This window comes from Drosophila kikkawai, chromosome 3L (assembly GCF_030179895.1).
Source record: "Drosophila kikkawai strain 14028-0561.14 chromosome 3L, DkikHiC1v2, whole genome shotgun sequence".
NCBI lineage: Eukaryota > Metazoa > Arthropoda > Insecta > Diptera > Drosophilidae > Drosophila > Drosophila kikkawai.
This window is the reverse complement of record NC_091730.1, coordinates 9,822,722-9,839,793: the sequence shown is the minus strand read 5'-3', so window position 1 is coordinate 9,839,793 and position 17,072 is coordinate 9,822,722. Positions and strand designations below refer to the sequence as shown.

General features: G+C 44.0%; 4 protein-coding genes across 6 annotated transcripts; 2 read left to right on the top strand and 2 right to left on the bottom strand.

Annotated features, from left to right (window-relative positions):
- Positions 1 to 11: 11 nt before the first annotated feature.
- On the top strand, positions 12 to 4,197 carry LOC121502201 (serine/arginine repetitive matrix protein 1). 2 transcript variants are annotated; one of them, XM_041775208.2, is made up of 4 exons: positions 14 to 196; positions 247 to 576; positions 631 to 3,825; positions 3,886 to 4,197. In XM_041775208.2, exons 1-4 carry the CDS (start codon positions 169 to 171, stop codon positions 4,080 to 4,082), a joined length of 3,750 nt encoding a protein of 1,249 aa, XP_041631142.1. In that variant the 5' UTR covers positions 14 to 168; the 3' UTR covers positions 4,083 to 4,197. The 2 variants fall into 2 exon arrangements, with proteins under 2 accessions (XP_041631141.1, XP_041631142.1); XM_041775207.2 differs by having other exon boundaries at positions 12 to 196; positions 247 to 3,825.
- Cep135 (Centrosomal protein 135kDa) lies at positions 4,121 to 14,192 on the bottom strand. 2 transcript variants are annotated; one of them, XM_017164040.2, is made up of 11 exons: positions 13,908 to 14,192; positions 13,703 to 13,829; positions 13,500 to 13,652; positions 11,999 to 13,427; positions 11,726 to 11,936; positions 11,515 to 11,630; positions 5,591 to 5,716; positions 5,300 to 5,453; positions 4,849 to 5,241; positions 4,482 to 4,667; positions 4,121 to 4,397 (listed from the first exon to the last, which is right to left on the bottom strand). In XM_017164040.2, the coding sequence occupies exons 1-11, from the start codon at positions 14,079 to 14,081 to the stop codon at positions 4,236 to 4,238; spliced, it is 3,231 nt and encodes a 1,076-aa protein (XP_017019529.1). In that variant the 5' UTR covers positions 14,082 to 14,192; the 3' UTR covers positions 4,121 to 4,235. The 2 variants fall into 2 exon arrangements, with proteins under 2 accessions (XP_017019529.1, XP_017019530.1); XM_017164041.2 differs by having other exon boundaries at positions 4,849 to 5,223.
- LOC108072766 (uncharacterized) lies at positions 6,718 to 11,346 on the top strand. Its single transcript, XM_017164043.3, has 5 exons — positions 6,718 to 7,083; positions 9,327 to 9,767; positions 9,829 to 10,166; positions 10,237 to 10,936; positions 11,225 to 11,346. Exons 2-5 carry the CDS (start codon positions 9,337 to 9,339, stop codon positions 11,247 to 11,249), a joined length of 1,494 nt encoding a protein of 497 aa, XP_017019532.1. The 5' UTR covers positions 6,718 to 7,083; positions 9,327 to 9,336; the 3' UTR covers positions 11,250 to 11,346.
- Positions 14,193 to 14,397: 205 nt separating the features above from the next.
- On the bottom strand, positions 14,398 to 16,814 carry LOC108072685 (uncharacterized). Its single transcript, XM_017163923.3, has 7 exons — positions 16,224 to 16,814; positions 15,999 to 16,153; positions 15,792 to 15,936; positions 15,301 to 15,708; positions 14,962 to 15,238; positions 14,795 to 14,901; positions 14,398 to 14,737 (listed from the first exon to the last, which is right to left on the bottom strand). The coding sequence occupies exons 1-7, from the start codon at positions 16,756 to 16,758 to the stop codon at positions 14,442 to 14,444; spliced, it is 1,923 nt and encodes a 640-aa protein (XP_017019412.1). The 5' UTR covers positions 16,759 to 16,814; the 3' UTR covers positions 14,398 to 14,441.
- Between the last annotated feature and the right edge of the window lie 258 nt (positions 16,815 to 17,072).

Here is a 17,072-nt window from a genome sequence, read left to right as displayed (position 1 = left end):
AACTATGTATTTTTAAATATTTCCAAATTAGCAATCCAAGTTGTTGGTCAAAATTAATCAAAGTGAAAGCAAACACTCAACGTCTCCCTATATGGAAACATCGAAAGCTCTTGATGCGTATATATTTTTTACGAGCTCACCGATTCCAAATCAGGCGAAGAAAACTCTATGGAGAGCAAGAATCGACCCATCTTAGGTAGAGAATAAATAAAAAAAATAAATATAAAAATGAAACTACTCCCGCAGGTGGCAGCATTGTCCTGGAGCGGCAGGAACGCTTTTCTATTCAGACGAGCGAAAGGATTTACCTACAAGGCCGCAGGGTCTACCGAAATCCTTCTGTGATTGCAGCCCGTACTACCTCCTCGTCGGATGAAATCGAGAAGATCCATCGCACACGGGAGCGGGTGGAGAGCCTGAATCATCAGATTAACCATGAAATAGATCGCTTGAAGGAAGTTAATAACAGTTTTAAAAAAAGGAAGGAAGAAAGACGAATGACCTGGGCCGAGAGGTTTAAAGCCAATCGGCCAATAGTCAGACAGCAGGGTGGAGGTGGACGGTGTGCATGTCCGGGTAAAGTATGTAGGGCACATTGTCGAACTGTTGAAATAAGGCCTTCGTCAAAAGATGGTTTTCCGAAGCCCGCGTCCCAAGAAGTCAAGCGGATAGACGTCACGCCAATAAAACCACCGCCAAAGGGGGTTTCGCTTAAAGAATTTCCCAAAGAGATCAAGTCGAAGGAACTTTATCAAAGGAAACTTCCGCCAAAGGAGCTTCCGCCAAGGAAACTTCCACCTAAAGAACTTCCGCCAAAGGAACTTCCGCCAAGGCAACTTCCGCTTAAAGAACTTCCGCCAAAAAAACCTCAGCCAAGGCAACTTCCAGCTAAAGAACTCATTGGAAGAAAACCCATGCCAAGGGTATTCGTGTCAAAGGGACTTCCTCTAAAAGAGCTCAATCCGAGAAAACCACCTATAAAGGTAATTTTGCCAAAAGATCTTCCGCCAAAAAGAATCGCTCCAAAAGGACTTCCGCCTAAAGAATTAACTCCACAAAAACCACTGCCAAAGAGAATTCCCCTAAAAGATCTTCCGTCCAAAGAACCTCCACTTAAGCCCGGAAAACCCCCAGCAAATAGTTCCATTCAAAAAGAACTTAAGCCCGGAAAACCCCCTCCCAAAGATCTGAAAACAGAAAACCCCAAACCCAAGGAGGAACCCAGGCAAAGTGAACTTAGGTGCAAAGAACTCACAGCCAGACTGAGTGGTGGCTGCTGTAACTGTTGTTGCCATTACCCCACAAGCTATGGAGCACCAGATTGCTGCTATAATATCGCCTTCAACCGGGGTATTGAGCATGGTATACCTTACTGCACCGCACGGAGGCGGGTCACTGATCTTAATACCCAGGAAATTTGCGGTAATAGGTGCGTCAGTGTATCACCGGATCGTAGGACGGTCGGCCAACAGAGAAGTTCTAAGCTGACGGTGTCGCCGTCGTCTTTCCTTGAGAGTCCAAGGGAGAAAAGGAAAAGTCCAATTAGGAGTGGAAAAATATTAACGAATGAAAACAACCGGCAAAAGAACAAAATGCGAAATCAGGAGAAGTTGCCGAAGGTGGAAAGTCAGGAGAAAAAAAGTAGGGATCAGGGAAGTCTACGTATAGTGGAGAGTCGGGAAAATATAAAGCAGGGAAAGGTACCCAGTCCAGAGATTCCGTGGAAAAACGAGTTTCAGTATCCAGAAAATTTAAAGCAAGAAACGGAAGTAGTTCCTCCAAAAAGTCAATCTCGCAAGGAAGATGAACGTATGTACCAGGAATATTTGAGATTGTATTACCAAGAAAATTCCAAGGAAGATCTCCGAGAAGGTGTAAAGCCTATTCCCACATACACAAAACTGCGAAAGGAAAATGTTAAACCAACAGATCGAAGAGAATGTCCTGAAAATCAGATCAACTCATGGGAAGGGCAAAGAGTCTCAGTATGTAGGGATAGCCAGAAAGTTAAAACTCCAATATTGGATCAGTGTAATCATGAACGGAGGGGATACCATGACCCAGGATGTTCTATAGAAATGTTTCCAGCTCCATTCACCTATGAATCCTGCTTCGACGAGTGGGGCTCCACTCCTTTGGATAGCAACACAACCGATCCAGTAAGCGATTCTCCTTCTCCTTCTCCTTCGCCTACTCCTACTCCTACTCCTACTCCTACTCCTTCGCCTACTCCTACTCCTGCTCCTACTCCTCCTCCTACCAACTGCAAAGAAACCCGATTCCATTATCCCAGTGGGAGTGGCGCTACTGGAGCAGACATACAATATACCAACTGTCCGGATAAAGATCGCAAAGGGTTGAGACAAGAAAGGATAAAAGAGAGGGTTGTGGCGCCTAAAGTTTCGAAGAACCAAGGGTTAAGACAAGAGCGGTCAAAGATCACCAAAGAAATCGTTGAGGATTCAAAGCACCAAGGGTTGAGACAAGAAAGGGCAAAGTCCACCAAGGAGACTGTTGTGGCAAAGAATATATATCAAGACCCATCTTCCTTGCCTAGGGATTTAGAAACAGATAGCGTCAGTTATGCATCCCTTCCTGTCAAGCACCAAATCGTTTCTCCTCCAACGAGGCAGGCAAACACCACGACAGAGACTCAGCGCAGGCCTGAGCGATCCTCGCTGACATATCCCACACGCAGCTCTCAGAATTCCAACCAAGTATTTAATGGTCGTCACAGTAACTTGAGTAGTAAAGCAGAATCATCTCGAAAGCCGCAAAGCCCAAGTACAGATTCCCATCGGCAAAGTAACCCACATCCTTTTTCGCATGTTGAAGGATTATCTCGAAACCAGGAAAGCCCAACTGTAGATACCCATCGTCAAAGTAAACCAAGTTCTTTTTCGCTTGTAGAAGGATTGTCTCGAAACCAGGCAAGCCCAACTACACATTCCCATCGGCGAAGTAATCCAAGTCCAATTTCATTTGGGGGGGAAAGCCCAACTTCGGTTTCTACTGAAACCATAGCTAATAATAGCCATTACCAAACCAAGGATCTTCAAGTTTCTAATGAAGACCAGAAGTTTGATATGAACCTCCTTGAATCTCGGCTAAAAAAAGAACTAAAAAATTCCACTGAAAACAAGGAACTCAAGGATGCTTCCAGTATGTTAAGCGGAGGAACTTCCACGCAAGAAAGCTTCAGAAAACCCTTGTCTAAAGGGTTTAAGAATTCTCAAGATTTTGAAATAAATGACGAAGAGAATACCGAAAAAACTTTCCATAGAAAACGAGAAGTTTCTTCTTTTAGGCAGTTCCTTTCAGAGGCTCGAAATCAGGACCAAGATGATGAGAATGAATTTTCCAAGTTTTTAAAGAGAAAAAATGAATATTCAGAGGTTCAAAATCAAGACCAAGAGGATGCCAATGAATACTCATCGTTTTTAAATAGAAAAACGCATTATTCTCAAGCTCAAAATCAGGATGAAGAGGAAGAAGAGGATACAAAGTTTTTAAATAGAAAAAAGGATTATTCAAATCGTTCAGATGACATTCAGTCGGGATGTGAATGCGATGGCTACGAAACGGCGCGATCCATGGCTTCTAGCAAGCATCATCATTTACTATCGGCCATGTCTTCCTCACGAAACAAGAGCTATGCCACTGTCTGCGATAAGCGAACACGCACAGTGACCTTCAAGGATGAGGATGGTGTCCTAAACAAGCGTAGCCATGTGGAGGAACAGTGCCGCAACCATATTGATTGGGAGCAGGCACTGAAGTATCGCCAGCCTGATTCGATTTTATCAAATGATAATTATACTCCACGTAAGTTTTTTTTTCACTTAATAATAAAAATATTAAATAATAGGTAATTTAAATAAACAGGTTCCAGCAGTTCGGCTGAGCACACCTGCCTAGAGTCCAGCTGGGAAGAGGAGGAAGAGGATGCCTACGATAGCTGCCTCGAAACACTATCCCCAAGGGACGAAGAGAAGCCTTCCTTCAATGCCTGTCCCTGTATGTACGAGACCTATCGCCAGCTGGCAGCCTTGTGCCAAAGCAAAAGTCCCTACTATAGATAGTAAGTCCAAAAGTCCAAAGAAGTCCGGAGTTTCAACAATTGTTTGAGTTTTTAAAAATATTTATATATTTGTTTTGTACAATATTTCGACAGTCTGTCCAGCCAAACGTTAAATTTGAGTTAAAATATAAAAACATAAGTACATCTAATAAGTTTAAAGTGTCTTTGAGGGAATCCTGGGACTCACAGCACGCGTCCTTGCCCGCGTAAAGCGATCCTCGGTGAGATTTCGTCGCAAATCGCGGGCCTGTTCTTCATACTGATTGGCCAGGTCCTCTTGTTGTCTACAGCGTTCGCGTTCTTCTTGCAATTCACGCTGTTTTCGGGAATAAATAAATAACAAATTAAATTATAATTATTATTAAATTATAATTATTAAAAAATGATGGTCAGTACTCACCAAAGTCTCTTGGTAAAGACGCTGCAGACGATCCATTTCATTTTTCGATCTTATTCCAGCATCAGCCTGACGCTGTTGGTCACTGTGCAAGCGATCCATCATTTGGTCAGTGGTTTCGGTGGTGACCTTTTTGACAGCCTTCGACTGCTGCAGTTCATCGCGCAGCTTTTCGCACTGCCTTTCCAGCTGCCAAGAAGATTAAGGTGTTAAGTTACAAATAAATCCCTACTTTTAAAACCAAAAAGCTACTCACTCACAAAAAAGTTAGTTAGAAAATTGTGTTAGAAAGCGAAGAAAACTACTCTGGAGATGAGTTCTAACTAGGATACAGATACTTATACTGGTCAGGACCGGAGCGAAAGCTCACCTTTTTACGCATTTCGTTGACTTCGCTGAGCTCGGCATTGAGCTTGTCCTTCTCCACATCGAGTTTGTCGCACAGCTCTTGGCGCGCCTCGAGATTAACCTTTTGAACACGCAGATCATCGCGAGCATTTTCTAGCTCTCGCTGCAGGCAACGCGTCGTTTGTCGTTCGGCGGCCAGCTGCACCTCAATCTCGTCAAGAGCACACTGTCGGCACTGCAGTTGATCCTTCAGGCTGCGCACCTCGCACTCCAGGTCGCAGATCTGTCGCCGGAACTCGGCTGCCTCGCACTCCAGACTCTGATTGTTGCCCTCGAGGGCCACTTGGTCCTGACTGAGGCAGTGGTAGTGATCCAGCAGCTCGTCGCGCTCCTTTTCCTTTAATTTAGAAGGCACCTGTATAAGCGACTTGAACTCATGCACTTATGTATCTAGTTTTAGGGCTAAGACTGACCTTCTGGGTAAGCAGATCCTCGGCCTTTTTCACCTCCTGGACGTATTTGTGTAGCTGCTGCTTCATGTTGGCCACCTGCTGCTCTGAATCCTTCAGCTTCTTGTGCAACGTCCTGGCCTCCACCTGGGCGTCGCTCAGCTTGTCCATCAGCCGGCTGTGGCAACAAACATTGCAAGATTATTATAAAAACTCTGCTAATGATCAAAGTGGCAGGCATAAGCGTTGCCTCAGCGCGGAAGCAGTTCTCGCTGCTCCTCTTCGCCGCGCTAATGACTTATTTTTTTCGCTCACCCATTCTCCGCGATTGCCTCATCGCGGCTGGCTTTGAGTGCCACAATCTGCTGGCGCAGCGTTTTACTTTCCGTGGAGGTCTCCGTCAGTTCTGAGTCTCGCTGCCGGTTCCTGCTGGTCAGCTTGCTGGGGGGGAACGGAAGAGCAGAGAGAATAAATAGTGGATATATGGTGAGGAAATCAATTGGAATCAATGCCAGCGCGTAGGCCACAAAACCTGACCCTCTTCCGAGTTGGCCATAAAAAGAGAGGGGGTCACTCAGTGTCCGCAGAGAAGCCGACACTGGGGGAAAAAGAATTTTATTCCATAAAGAAAGTGCTCTTGAAATAAGACACTGTTAGGAAATAAAAGCGATTTTTAAAGTAATATCTATTATAATTTTATTCAGAAGCTTGGAACGCAATGACGGATTAGGACATACAAATCTTTCAGATAAAAGCACCGTCTTCCTCATCAGTACCTTGGGCATTCTAGTGCCACAGCAAGTGGTAAGTTTGCCTATGCTGCAGAAGCCCCTTTATAAAGTAAGACAGATCTCTGATTTTATTTTTAGCAAAGCCATTTTGATCTCAAGACGCAGAAGTGTTATCTAACACTCACTAGTAATCGTGTCTTATTTTTATTAAATTAAATAATGATTTTAATTAAAAATATAACTACAAACCATTTAACTTAAGACAGTAAATTTTAATTATGAGCCAAGATTAAATCAATTATGAGCCAAGATTTTGTCTGTCAGTGCACAATGGGGGTCTAGAGTGTCTAGCATTAACTACAGATGCCAGGCACGTAGCCACACACATCCGCACTTGGCCCGAAGCTCAAGAACACACAACAGTCAACAGAGGCAGTCAAAGTCGCCGTCGTTGTCCGAGAGTATCCATCGCAGCCAACGTATCGTTGTCCGTCAGTCAGTCATTAAGGCTAAACAAAGTTCAAATACCCGTCGTCACTGCTGCTGAGGCAGACGCAGAACTCGGATCGGATCAGATCGGATCGGATGGTTGGATGGATGGCTAAGAGAGGCTAAGAGGCAGACAGACAGAGACACAATCACTGACATTTCGTTTGTTACCTTTTTGGCCAAAGTGGTTAACACATTTGTATGAGCCCGGCTTGACTTGGCTTCACCTTTTCTTGCCTGCCTCTGTGTGTGTGTGTGTGGAAGAGCGGAGTCTAAGAGCGGGCAGAGACCAACCGTTGAGGAGTTGGCTCAGATGCTTGTTACCTGTTCAGGCGAACGGACGGACGCCGCCTGGCTCGCTCGCGATCGGTTCATTTACTTGACCAAGTCAGTCGTCGCGACGGTTCTGCCCTAGGAAATCGTCTCAATTTAACGCGAACTGGAGTTTAGTTTCGGTTTCTGTTTCTTTTTTATGTTTATTGTGTGTGATTGCCGCCGAAGCCAAATCAAAACAAATTGAGCCCTCCTCCTCAACCGCCTCGCTAACCAGTTTTATTTTTTGTGGTTATTACCAAGAAGTTGCAAAAGGTGCGAAATAAATGACTGGGCGGAATGGGATAATCCCAAGAAAAAATAACCCAGAATAAATACAAAGAATTAAGCGAAAAATGCTCGCCTTCAATCTGATTTGTGTTCACTGCGTTTGGGTCATAAATTAATTGGATTAATTAGTTAAATAAATGGGATTAGTGGGCTTGTTTCTACGATAAGTATCAGGCTTAAGGTGTAAGCCTACCAAAAAATCTTTCCCAACATTTAAACAACTTTTAAGACATTAAATCTGCAAGTGGCAATTATAGACCGTTAATCAAGTTTATAAGGTTAAAAGTGCAAATTAAATGGGAGTTTAAAAAATTGCAAAATATAAAGTTTAAAACAATTAAAAATAACTGTAAAGAAACAAAGATTTATTGAAACAAATAAAGAGTATAAATAGTATCACAAATAACTAAAATAAATGTTATAAAATATATCACAAAATAAATCAAGGTTGCTGATTTAAAAAAAAAATATATAAAAATAAATTACCATATATCTCATTAAATACCAAGTTTTTATAAAAGGTAAACGAAGCTAAAAACTGGAATAGTACAAATAAAAACGAATGCTTTTTGTGGCTTACAACAGCTGTCTGTCCATGTCTATGGATTAATTGATTTAAAATTTAAATAAAACAGACTAGCAGTGAGTTAAATCCAGTTTTAGGTTTTAACAAAAAGCTTACGAAAGGTGTTAAAAACAAATAAAACTATCATAAAACAAATGTATTACAAAAAAAAAATATAAAAACATGAAAAATTCATCTTTATATCTTTTTTGTGGTTTTAATTAAATTATATATTTATCAAAAAAGCTAAATATAGTAAAGGCATTAATCAAATCAAATCTCAATGCTGAAAAATAAGTGTTTGATATAAGAACCTAAACAAAACCTTCCCTTTGAGGGAAATGCTTTATTATAGACTTTTACACGATGAAAAAAGTGTTTTTATTATTATAAAGAAAACATATTTGAATAAAGAAATATCTTAATAAAATCAATATTATTTTTTAATAAGAACCAACAAAAATGTTGATTATAATAATACAATTTCTAACAAAAAATTCCACAAAATTCTTGACAAAAAAATCCAACAAAATTTTCAAAGATAAATAATCTTTAGAAGAAAACCCAAATCAGAACGCTTTCTACTATTAAAAAAACATGTAAATACTTTATAACAAAAGCCACTTTGTGTGTTACCAAAAACCTGACGAAAGGTGCGAACAAATGGACCGAAGAATCCCAGTAAAGTCAGAATTAAAACGGCAACACAAACCCCAAAAACCAGTTGCCACAAATCACGCAACCCCCGGTAACGGCAGCTCCAAGCTCCTGGAGCTGTCTGGCAAAGGGGGAAGCCAACCCAGAGTGTGTGGCACCTTTCGTGTCCGGCGGCGGAATCGCTTCGCTGGCTGTCTGCCTGGCAGGTTGGTGCCGTTGCCGTTGCTGCCACATGAGCGTTTCGTCATTTGCGGTTTCTGCCGCTTACATAAGAAGCCTCTCGATTATGACCAACAGCTGGGAGTTGTAGCTGGAGCTTGTTGTTGTAGCTGTGGCTGCAGCTGGAGCAGAAGATTTCTGGACAGCGCCTGAGCGGCTGAGGCGAAAAGAAGTCAAGATAAATGGGTATTTGGGTCATGGTTAACCGCGCGCGAACCGTTTACTGGTTTTCAGACTGTTTATAGTTTTTTTTTTTTCGGTTTTGCTCTTCGGGTTTTCGGCCGTTTTTTTGCGGTGACCACAACATGATAATCAGTTGCCCCCCAAAAGGGTTGGCTAATTCGAATTGGACCCGCTTTAGGCCCTCCTAAAGCTGCAGCGGCGAATTGATTTTTAAACGACAATGGAAAAGTCATCCATCATCCGGTTTAATGAGAGCTGAGAGCTCAGAGCTTCCTTCTCCCCAATGCCATAAAATATTACTATTTTTAGGAGAATGAATAAATGATTATGGGGGGAACTTCCCTAATACGAACTTAATTCCACTTAATTGACACTTAATTTTATATAATTTTATGTTTAATTTGTAGTTGTCAAAATGGAAGTGAAACAATCGACCTTCAGAAATATCAAAACTGCTTTTTAAGAAGCTAATTTTGTATATAAACCTCTAATGATTTAATAATATATTACTAATAATATATTTATCCATCTGATTTAACTAATTTCTTCAAGTTTCACTGCGGATTAGCCTGTAATTAATTGATTTACTTTCGCTTTTTTTAAGCTCTTCCATAATGAGACGTCGGAAAGCGCTCATCTGCTGGGCTGCTCTGCAGGCGGGCAGCTCCATCCTTACCTGCCTGCTCCTCCTACTAACCACTGGCCAGCATCCGCATCAGGTGGCTGGTGGGATTGTTCCTCCTCCCTGGAGTGATCCCGCTAAGAATCCTTGTGCCAGCATGGCCGGTGGCTGGCAGCTTTTGTATTGGACTCCTCTAAAAAAGTGCTTTAAGATCTTTACTCTTGGCTATCCTTGTCCGGAAACCATGGAGCTAAGTCCCACGGCAGTGAGTGCGAAAAGAAAGGATCTACCAGCTGCCGAGTGCCGTTGTCCACCGGGAACAGCCCTAAGTCCTTTGAACCAGAATGTCTGCTATAAGTTGTATGAGCGAGGACCCTGCCAGCCGGAGGAGTACTTCCAGCCCATGCCGGAGCAGGTCAAGAGGTGGGTAAAAACCCCTAAAGAGATCAGTTCTTAATTCTGGAAATGTATATATATATTCCAGATCTGGCAATCGTTGGGGCACTTGCAAGCGACCCCTGCACTGCCCGGAGAATATGGTGTTCTGGCCTAGAGACAACAAGTGCTATGGCCGTCACTCCAAGGGACCCTGTAGCCGAGGCAAACTGCTCGTCCGAAACGAGGATGGACTGGCCGAGTGTCGCTGTGAGAATGAGGGCGAGTTGTCTACGTTCTATTACCCAGCGGAGGAGTCCTGTTACGAGCACTACACCAAAGGACCCTGCTCCACGCCGGGTCATATATTCTTGCCCGGCGGCCGCTGTGATTGTCAGCGACATTTGCCGCACTATCATGCTCCACAGCAAATGTGCTACGAGCTGGGTAGGATTTGATTGATTGAAGAAAAAACTCCTTAAAATAGTACTCCTTATATTACATTCCTCCCTTTCAGACACTCCTGGTCCCTGTCCACCCGGTCACATCTTCCGCATACCCGATGAGGTTATTCAGGAGGAGGCTGGAGGCAGCTCTTCCCTCCAGCTTTTACCACGTGGCCAATGCCAGTGCAAAGAGGGCTATGTGCCCTGGAGCGATGGCATCTGCTATCGCCTGTATACTAGAGGTCCCTGTGGCCCTAATGAGTTCCTGGTCAATGGCACCAGTTGTGTGCGCAACTTTTGTGGCAAGAATCGTCTGTATTTCCCAGCGGAAGACTCTTGCTACAGGATAGGATCTCAGGGTCCCTGTGCTCTGCACCAGGTGGTCATCTTTGACTTTACTGCCCGGCCATCCATCGATGGCATCTCCTACAATGGCATGTGTGGTTGCTCCGGCGTCCTCACCAATCTAGATCAGCAGTGTTCCGGCGAGAACGGGGACAAAGAGCTGAACATATGCGAGTCCACGCCGGGAATGGTGGAGATCAATGGACAGTGCCACAAGCTGTATAGTCGTGGACCCTGCGGTGCTGGTCAGTGGCTGGAGCCACTAAAAACTCAGACAGCAAATGGCACAAAGACGGGCATCTTGGCCCATGCTAGTCGGGCCAAGTGCGTCTGCCGCCCGGGCTATACGCCTTCGGATCAGACGGCAGCAGCAGGGGATCAGCGTGGCATGAGCAACTGCAGCGCTCCGAGTGTCAGCCTGGCGAGGTATTTAACCAACGAGCGACTCAACTCAAAGTTTCTCAATGATCTGCACTTTGGTGGGGCCTTCTAGGAAGTTATCTTCAAGCTATTCTGTGTCTTCTGATTGAGATGGATCCTTCCTCCCTCTGTCATCCTACGCATGCCTCCCTCTCCCCCTGACTACTTCAAAGAATCTCTTTTTTTTTTTCTGATAATTCTGTGTTGCATGCTGTGTTTATGTGTTATTTTTGTTTGATCTACCCAAAGATCACTTGTTATTCCATTTTAACCATTTTGTTAATTCTCTTCTAGGTGGTTTTTAGAGATATTCGGTTAACGTGAGTTCCGTAAGGAAGAGATTGATTGTGCCATGAATGTATTACATCGACTAATAAATGTATGAAGTGTAGTAAAGGGAATGCTCCCGATAAGGCAAAATAAAATAATAATAAAATAAGAATTTCTGGGGATTTTCTTTGTTTTGGAATTTTGAAAATATAAATTTTAATAAAAAACCCACAGAATCAAAGTATTTATCATTTAAATGGCTTACTAATTTAAATATTGTAAAGATTATATATTTTTAAATCCCTTTTACTCACCGCACTTGTTCCTCTAGCTCCCTAACATTTTGCTCGAGGGAATTGCGTTTCTCCTGGCAATCCTTTAGCTCGTATTCCAGCTTATAAGTCCTTTCTGTTTTGCTGTCCAATTGATGCTGAAAAGATTATTAAAAATGTATACAATATTATGATAAAAGAGATCTTGAAAGTAACATTAACAAAGAAGAACTACTCCTACTTGTATACCCACCAAAAGTGTATCCTTTTCATGTTCTAGTGATATAAAGGTCTGCCGCAAAACTCCAATATCAGTCCGGAGCTGGGTGACCTCATTGCGATTGGACTCCCGACTGGAATCCAAGGTGCTGGCTCGCACATCCGCCGACTGACGCTGACGTTCGGCCACCAAAAGCTTGCTCTGCAACTCGGTTATAATGCGATCATTTTGCTCATTAAGCAAGCTAACAGAATAAACATTTTCATAAGCATTTAAAAATCAGAAAATAACCTTTAAATAATTCACCTGACTTGACTGTTCTCCTCCTTTAGCTGCTCAATCTCTGCTTGCAGGGAGGTCACCCGTTGACGCATCTGAACCAGATCCTCCTTGAGCAGCGCCAGATTGGTTTCAGCGGGAATGCGTGCCGAGTTCAGATCCCTTTTATCCCGCTCCAGTTGCCTCAATCGATCGTTTAGCTCTTCGTTGCGCATGCGCAGAGCATTGAGCTCTTCGGCATGGAGCTGAACAGTGGACAGTTGCTTCTCCCTCAGGCCATCCCGTTCGCAGCGCACACGTTCCAGCTCGGTTCTAGCACAATCCCGCTCTCGCTCTGCCCTACAAATGGCAGCCTGAACGCATTCACTTTGATTGGTATTGGCTGTGGAGGGACGAGTGGATTCGGAAGAGGAGGAAACTGTAACTCGGGGCAGAGTCTCGTACTGGACACTCTTTTGAGGCGAAAACTGCAATTTGCAACTGTTGGGGAAGAGCTCAAATCGAAGAGCTTTGAGCTCTTCATCCTTGGACTTGATTTGGGCATGCAAGAAGGCTATCTCCGTCTCGGAACCGGATTTGCTCATCAGGCGCAGGTATTCCTTCTGGAAGAAATCACGCTCCGATGCAAGGCGAATCTTCTCCTCATCCAGCATGACTGGGTTATGTTGGTTATATTCCTTTAGCTCCTTTTCCAGCTCCTGAATCTTGGCCTGCATTTTGTTGATCTTTTTCTTGTGCTTCTCATTGGTGGCCTCCAGTTCCTCCTCGCGGCGTGTCAGCAGATTCAGACGCTCGTTGAGATTATGCTTGTCACTTGCTTGGTTGGAGGCGGTACCTCCAGCCAGTCGGTTATGCTTGCCCCTTTGCAGGTGCTTCAAATCCTGTTGCAACTGCCTGATTTCCTGCTCTCTGGCTTCTATCTCTGTATTGGCCTGCTCCTCCACCTGCAGGGCAGCCTCCTTGAGTTCTTCCAGTTGGGTTTGCAGCTTGCGCTTTTCCTCCTCGGATCCCAATGCCTTTTGCATGGCATCGTGCATTTTGTCCTGGAAATCGCGCACCTGCAGCATCAGTTCGCTCTTCTCCCGCTGCAGCAGGTCGATATCTTGGGAAAGAGCACCCACATCCTTGTAACAGCAATCCTTGGCCAAAGCTGCTGGAGGTCGTCCACCGGTTAACATATCATTCAGGCGACGTATTTCCCGATTCCTGGCCTCCACTTTGCGCTTGTAAAACTCCAGTTGCTCGCCGGCGGAAATGAGATCGTTTTGGATCTTGTCCAGCTCCTCTTGGCCGCTGGTCTGGGTGACTGTCACTCCACCATCCTTGCCAGTGGTGGTGGTCTTTTGGAAGACACCAGCATTGCATTTGGTGCATTTCAAAGCAGCGGAGGAGCTGCTGCCCAGAACAGAGGGCAAAACATTGCCAGAACGAACGGTGGTTATAAATGGTTTTTTGGCTAAAAGGAAAGGGAGAAGGGAATTTCATTTTAGAAGAAAGGAAAAGGATTTTTCCTGACTTTTTTACCCACCTTGACGATTAACTCCTATCTGCGTTCTCTTGGCTGCGGTTGATGAAACCATTTGCTTGGAGAGCAAGGCATCCAGTTGATGTTGAAGCCCCACATTGTGGCTCTGCAAGTGCTCCCTGTCCGTCTCCAGGTTCCGTATCTTGCGCTGGGATTCTAAGGCAGAGTTTAGGTATAAAAATAATCGGGAATCGATTGAGACTTACCGCACAGGCGCAGCTCGTAGTCCTCCCGGTCCCGCAGAAACTGCAAATGGAGTTCGTTGCACTCGGCCAGCAGGCGGGCATTGTCGCATTTGTAGGGCTCAACGCCCAGCTCCCAACAGGTCTTGTCCTGCATGAACCACAACAAAGGGAGTGCTTAGCAACCAAGGTTTAATGGGGACACGCTCCCTGATTTGTATATACAAACCTCCAGCAACGACGCAACCTGCTTTTTGGTGTCCCGCAGACATTCCGTCGTCTTGATCAAATCCCCAAAGATCGCCTGGACGAGCGGAATGGCCAGCACAGGCAGCGTCTGCGTGAAGCCCATAATGTCCAGCTTGGAGCGCAGATCCTTGAAGTCGCCATCGTTGAAATTCATGGATGTAAACACACTACTAAAAAAAAGGCTTACAAAACTTTACAGAACACGCAATAAATAAAATAAACAAAACTACGCCGCCAAGAGTCAAACCGAATCAGTGTGACCGCAACTGGTCAGGTGAGAAATGCCAACTGGTTTTGGGGAAATACTAAAAAAAAATACCAAAAAAATTAAGGATGGAAATAAATTATCAGAAGTTGGCTAACACTGGCACATGAAACTAGGGGCGCCGCTGAACATGCAAAAAGGCGTTATTTTTAAATTTAAATTAAAAATCATTTTATGAAATATTTTTATTGAATATTAAGTCCTCTTTATTATTTCTCAATCAAAAAATAATGTGTCTTTTTCAAGAACTCACTCAACAACAAAACAATAAAAGTTCTTGAACATAAATGGCGCTTCGTTGTCCGATATAAAATTGCGTTCTGGCTTTTCCGAAGAAAATGGATTTGTTGTGGGTGGCAGGACAACGTTAATATGCCGATTCGATTGATTAACAAAATGCACCAGATCCAAGGGAGCCTCATATTTCGTATAGGAAGTGACCACCACAGGGCATTTGAGGTTTAGAGAAGCCTGAATCGTATCTGGCCAGGTATCCTCAAAACCAAAGCCAGTGGATCGATAAAGACCCGAGTTGAAAAAGCAAACTAAAAGAGGATTAAGTGAATAATACAAAAAAGATAAATTAAAAAACAGAAACTCACTTAAATTTGGTTGAAGAAACTCCGACTGCTTGCAGTAATCATGATACAAACGATTCTCAAAGTGATAATTAACCGTCCTTTTGGCCTTTCGGCAAGAGAGACAACATCTTGAAGAGAAAAAATAAAGCTTAAATGTTTAAATTTAAATACAAATTCTAAAGTCTTACTTGATTTTCTTCAGCTGCTCAAAGGAAATGTTATTGGGATTGAGTTCAGGTCCTATAAACACCACATTCAGGGTTTTCACTGCTGGCATTAGGTGCAGCAGGAAAAGCTCCCACTTTTGCAGGATATCCACCTCAAATTCGATTTCGGCGCCAATTAAATGAAGAGTAAGCTGCTCGCAGTCCCTCAGACGCTCGCAGAGCTTCAGGGCAAACCAGGCAGTCAAGGGTCCTGTGGAAACCTGGGTAAGAGCCGCATACTCGCACTCATTGGTAACATCTTTAAAACAAATTTGAATTTAAATATAAAGTTATGATCATGGAAGAATATTAAATACTCACTGAAATTCAGCTTCTTCATCACCTGTCTGGTATTAGAGCAGGCCATGGGCAGTTCTTTCAATACCTTATTCGGCAGCGATGGCTCCATCCTGCCAAACTTTGCCTGGAACATGACAAAGGCTTTGAAAAGGCGATAGGAACCACACCACTTGGTGTGCTCCTTGCTAAGATGCTCTGGCTTATCCTTGCAAAAAGCCACTTCGCCACAGCCACCGCAGATGGACAGACGCTTCAGACGATGCTCCCGGCACTTGGATTCGCTGCAAATGAGTGGGAAAAGCAGCAGTTCCTGTTCCGTGGCCGAGAGTGGGCGATTCATTTCCTTCTCCACCTGCCGGATGCACACAATTCGGTAAGAACGGAACTGCTCGGCACTAAAGTCACCGCACTTGTAGAACATTTCGTGACCTGGATTTGAGCACCGATAATTGGCCATTAGAATGATTTATGGTTCGTTGACAGACAGGAGACTCCTCTTCATCCCCTCTCACCTTTGTGGTCCACAGTTTGACGCAGTGCATAGCAGAGCTGGCGGTGCTCCTGGTCTTCCCTCATGTGGCCGCCACTGCAGTAGTAGCTAAGACCGCAGCGGGAACAGGGCATTCGATTTTGGCCACACAAATCCGCTTTGCAAAACTTTAATGGTGGGGTACAAAGTGCTACGAGATCTTTATCTACAAGATAATCTACCTACTTACATTGCATAAGGAGGCCATAAAATATTGCCTGGGCTTGTATATGTACTCAATGTACTCGGCCTCATCATCTGAGGACTCCACATCGCTGGGCGGCGCCTGGCTAAAAAGCTTTCCAAGGTTGCTAAATAGCGCCGCAGCGGGAGATTCACCCGATCCTACGTTTTGGGTATATATTATATATATTTTTAAAATACATTTGATAAATGAAACCGAGACGAAACCAACCCTTTTGCAATTTGCTGCCCAAGCACTTGAGCAGCTCGTCCACTTCATCTGCTTTGACTTCTCTTGAAGATTTGCCGGGTGCTGTTGCTGTTGTGGTTTGTGTCTTCTTAATGGGCTCTGGAGAATTCTTCTTTGATTTCTTTTCTTCAGTTTTGGCTTCCTTGGATGGCTTTACTACGGTGGGTTGATTAATGCTCACTGTGTCTTCTGGTTCTTTAACTGAATTTGCATTATTTTTGGCCAACAATTTTCTACGCAACAATTGTTGTATAAATTTAATGGTTTCGTTTTCCTTGGAGGTTTCTGGTTGGGAGGAAACACTTTTTGGAGGAGTTTTCAACTGGGAGAGAGCACTTTTTGGGGGAGTCTCTAACTGGTTGGAAACAGTTGTAGATTGAGCAGAGAGATCACTTTTAGGGGGTCTTCCCCCCGAAGTTTCATCTGGAGTTTCTCCTGGAGCATCATCCTCCTGCACTTTATTGTTACACTTATTCCTTGGACGATTCCGAATCCTTGGCTTCTTTTTGTGATTCATTTGGATCTCTATTTTTGTGTACGAAATTACCTAGAGCTACTAGACCACGTAACTCAATTGAACGAACAATGAAGAATGCGCATTGTTCGTGGTTTGAGATTATAGCGATTCCGCTGCCGCCGATTCAATTGGCCAGCAGCCATCTCATCTCATCTCGTGGCATCGGCTCGCCCAAATGTATGCCCTGTCTTATTTATCTATTTTTGTAGAGCACACGGGCCTGCCTCTGGGCTGACAACGCCAGCCAGCAGTCCGCCAGCCAGCCGGCATCTGAATCTGCCGCATGGGCGCTAGGAGGATCGTTGTTCGGAATA

Bases quoted from the DNA above. Each gene is read 5' to 3' on its own strand.
- LOC108072685 (XM_017163923.3), bottom strand. From the start codon at position 16,758: ATGAATCACAAAAAGAAGCCAAGGATTCGGAATCGTCCAAGGAATAAG. The intron at 16,154-16,223 runs GTTGGTTTCGTC...CCCAAAACGTAG, and splicing joins GGGCAGCAAATTGCAAAAGG to GATCGGGTGAATCTCCCGCT. The intron at 15,937-15,998 runs GTAAGTAGGTAG...CCACCATTAAAG, and splicing joins TTATGGCCTCCTTATGCAAT to TTTTGCAAAGCGGATTTGTG.
- Cep135 (XM_017164040.2), bottom strand. From the start codon at position 14,081: ATGAATTTCAACGATGGCGACTTCAAGGATCTGCGCTCCAAGCTGGAC. The intron at 13,830-13,907 runs GTTTGTATATAC...TGGTTCATGCAG, and splicing joins AGGTTGCGTCGTTGCTGGAG to GACAAGACCTGTTGGGAGCT. The intron at 13,653-13,702 runs GTAAGTCTCAAT...ACTCTGCCTTAG, and splicing joins CTACGAGCTGCGCCTGTGCG to AATCCCAGCGCAAGATACGG.
- LOC108072766 (XM_017164043.3), top strand. From the start codon at position 9,337: ATGAGACGTCGGAAAGCGCTCATCTGCTGGGCTGCTCTGCAGGCGGGC. The intron at 9,768-9,828 runs GTGGGTAAAAAC...TATATATTCCAG, and splicing joins ATGCCGGAGCAGGTCAAGAG to ATCTGGCAATCGTTGGGGCA. The intron at 10,937-11,224 runs GTATTTAACCAA...ATTCTCTTCTAG, and splicing joins CCGAGTGTCAGCCTGGCGAG to GTGGTTTTTAGAGATATTCG.
- LOC121502201 (XM_041775207.2), top strand. From the start codon at position 169: ATGGAGAGCAAGAATCGACCCATCTTAG. The intron at 197-246 runs GTAGAGAATAAA...CTACTCCCGCAG, and splicing joins CAAGAATCGACCCATCTTAG to GTGGCAGCATTGTCCTGGAG. The intron at 3,826-3,885 runs GTAAGTTTTTTT...TTAAATAAACAG, and splicing joins AAATGATAATTATACTCCAC to GTTCCAGCAGTTCGGCTGAG.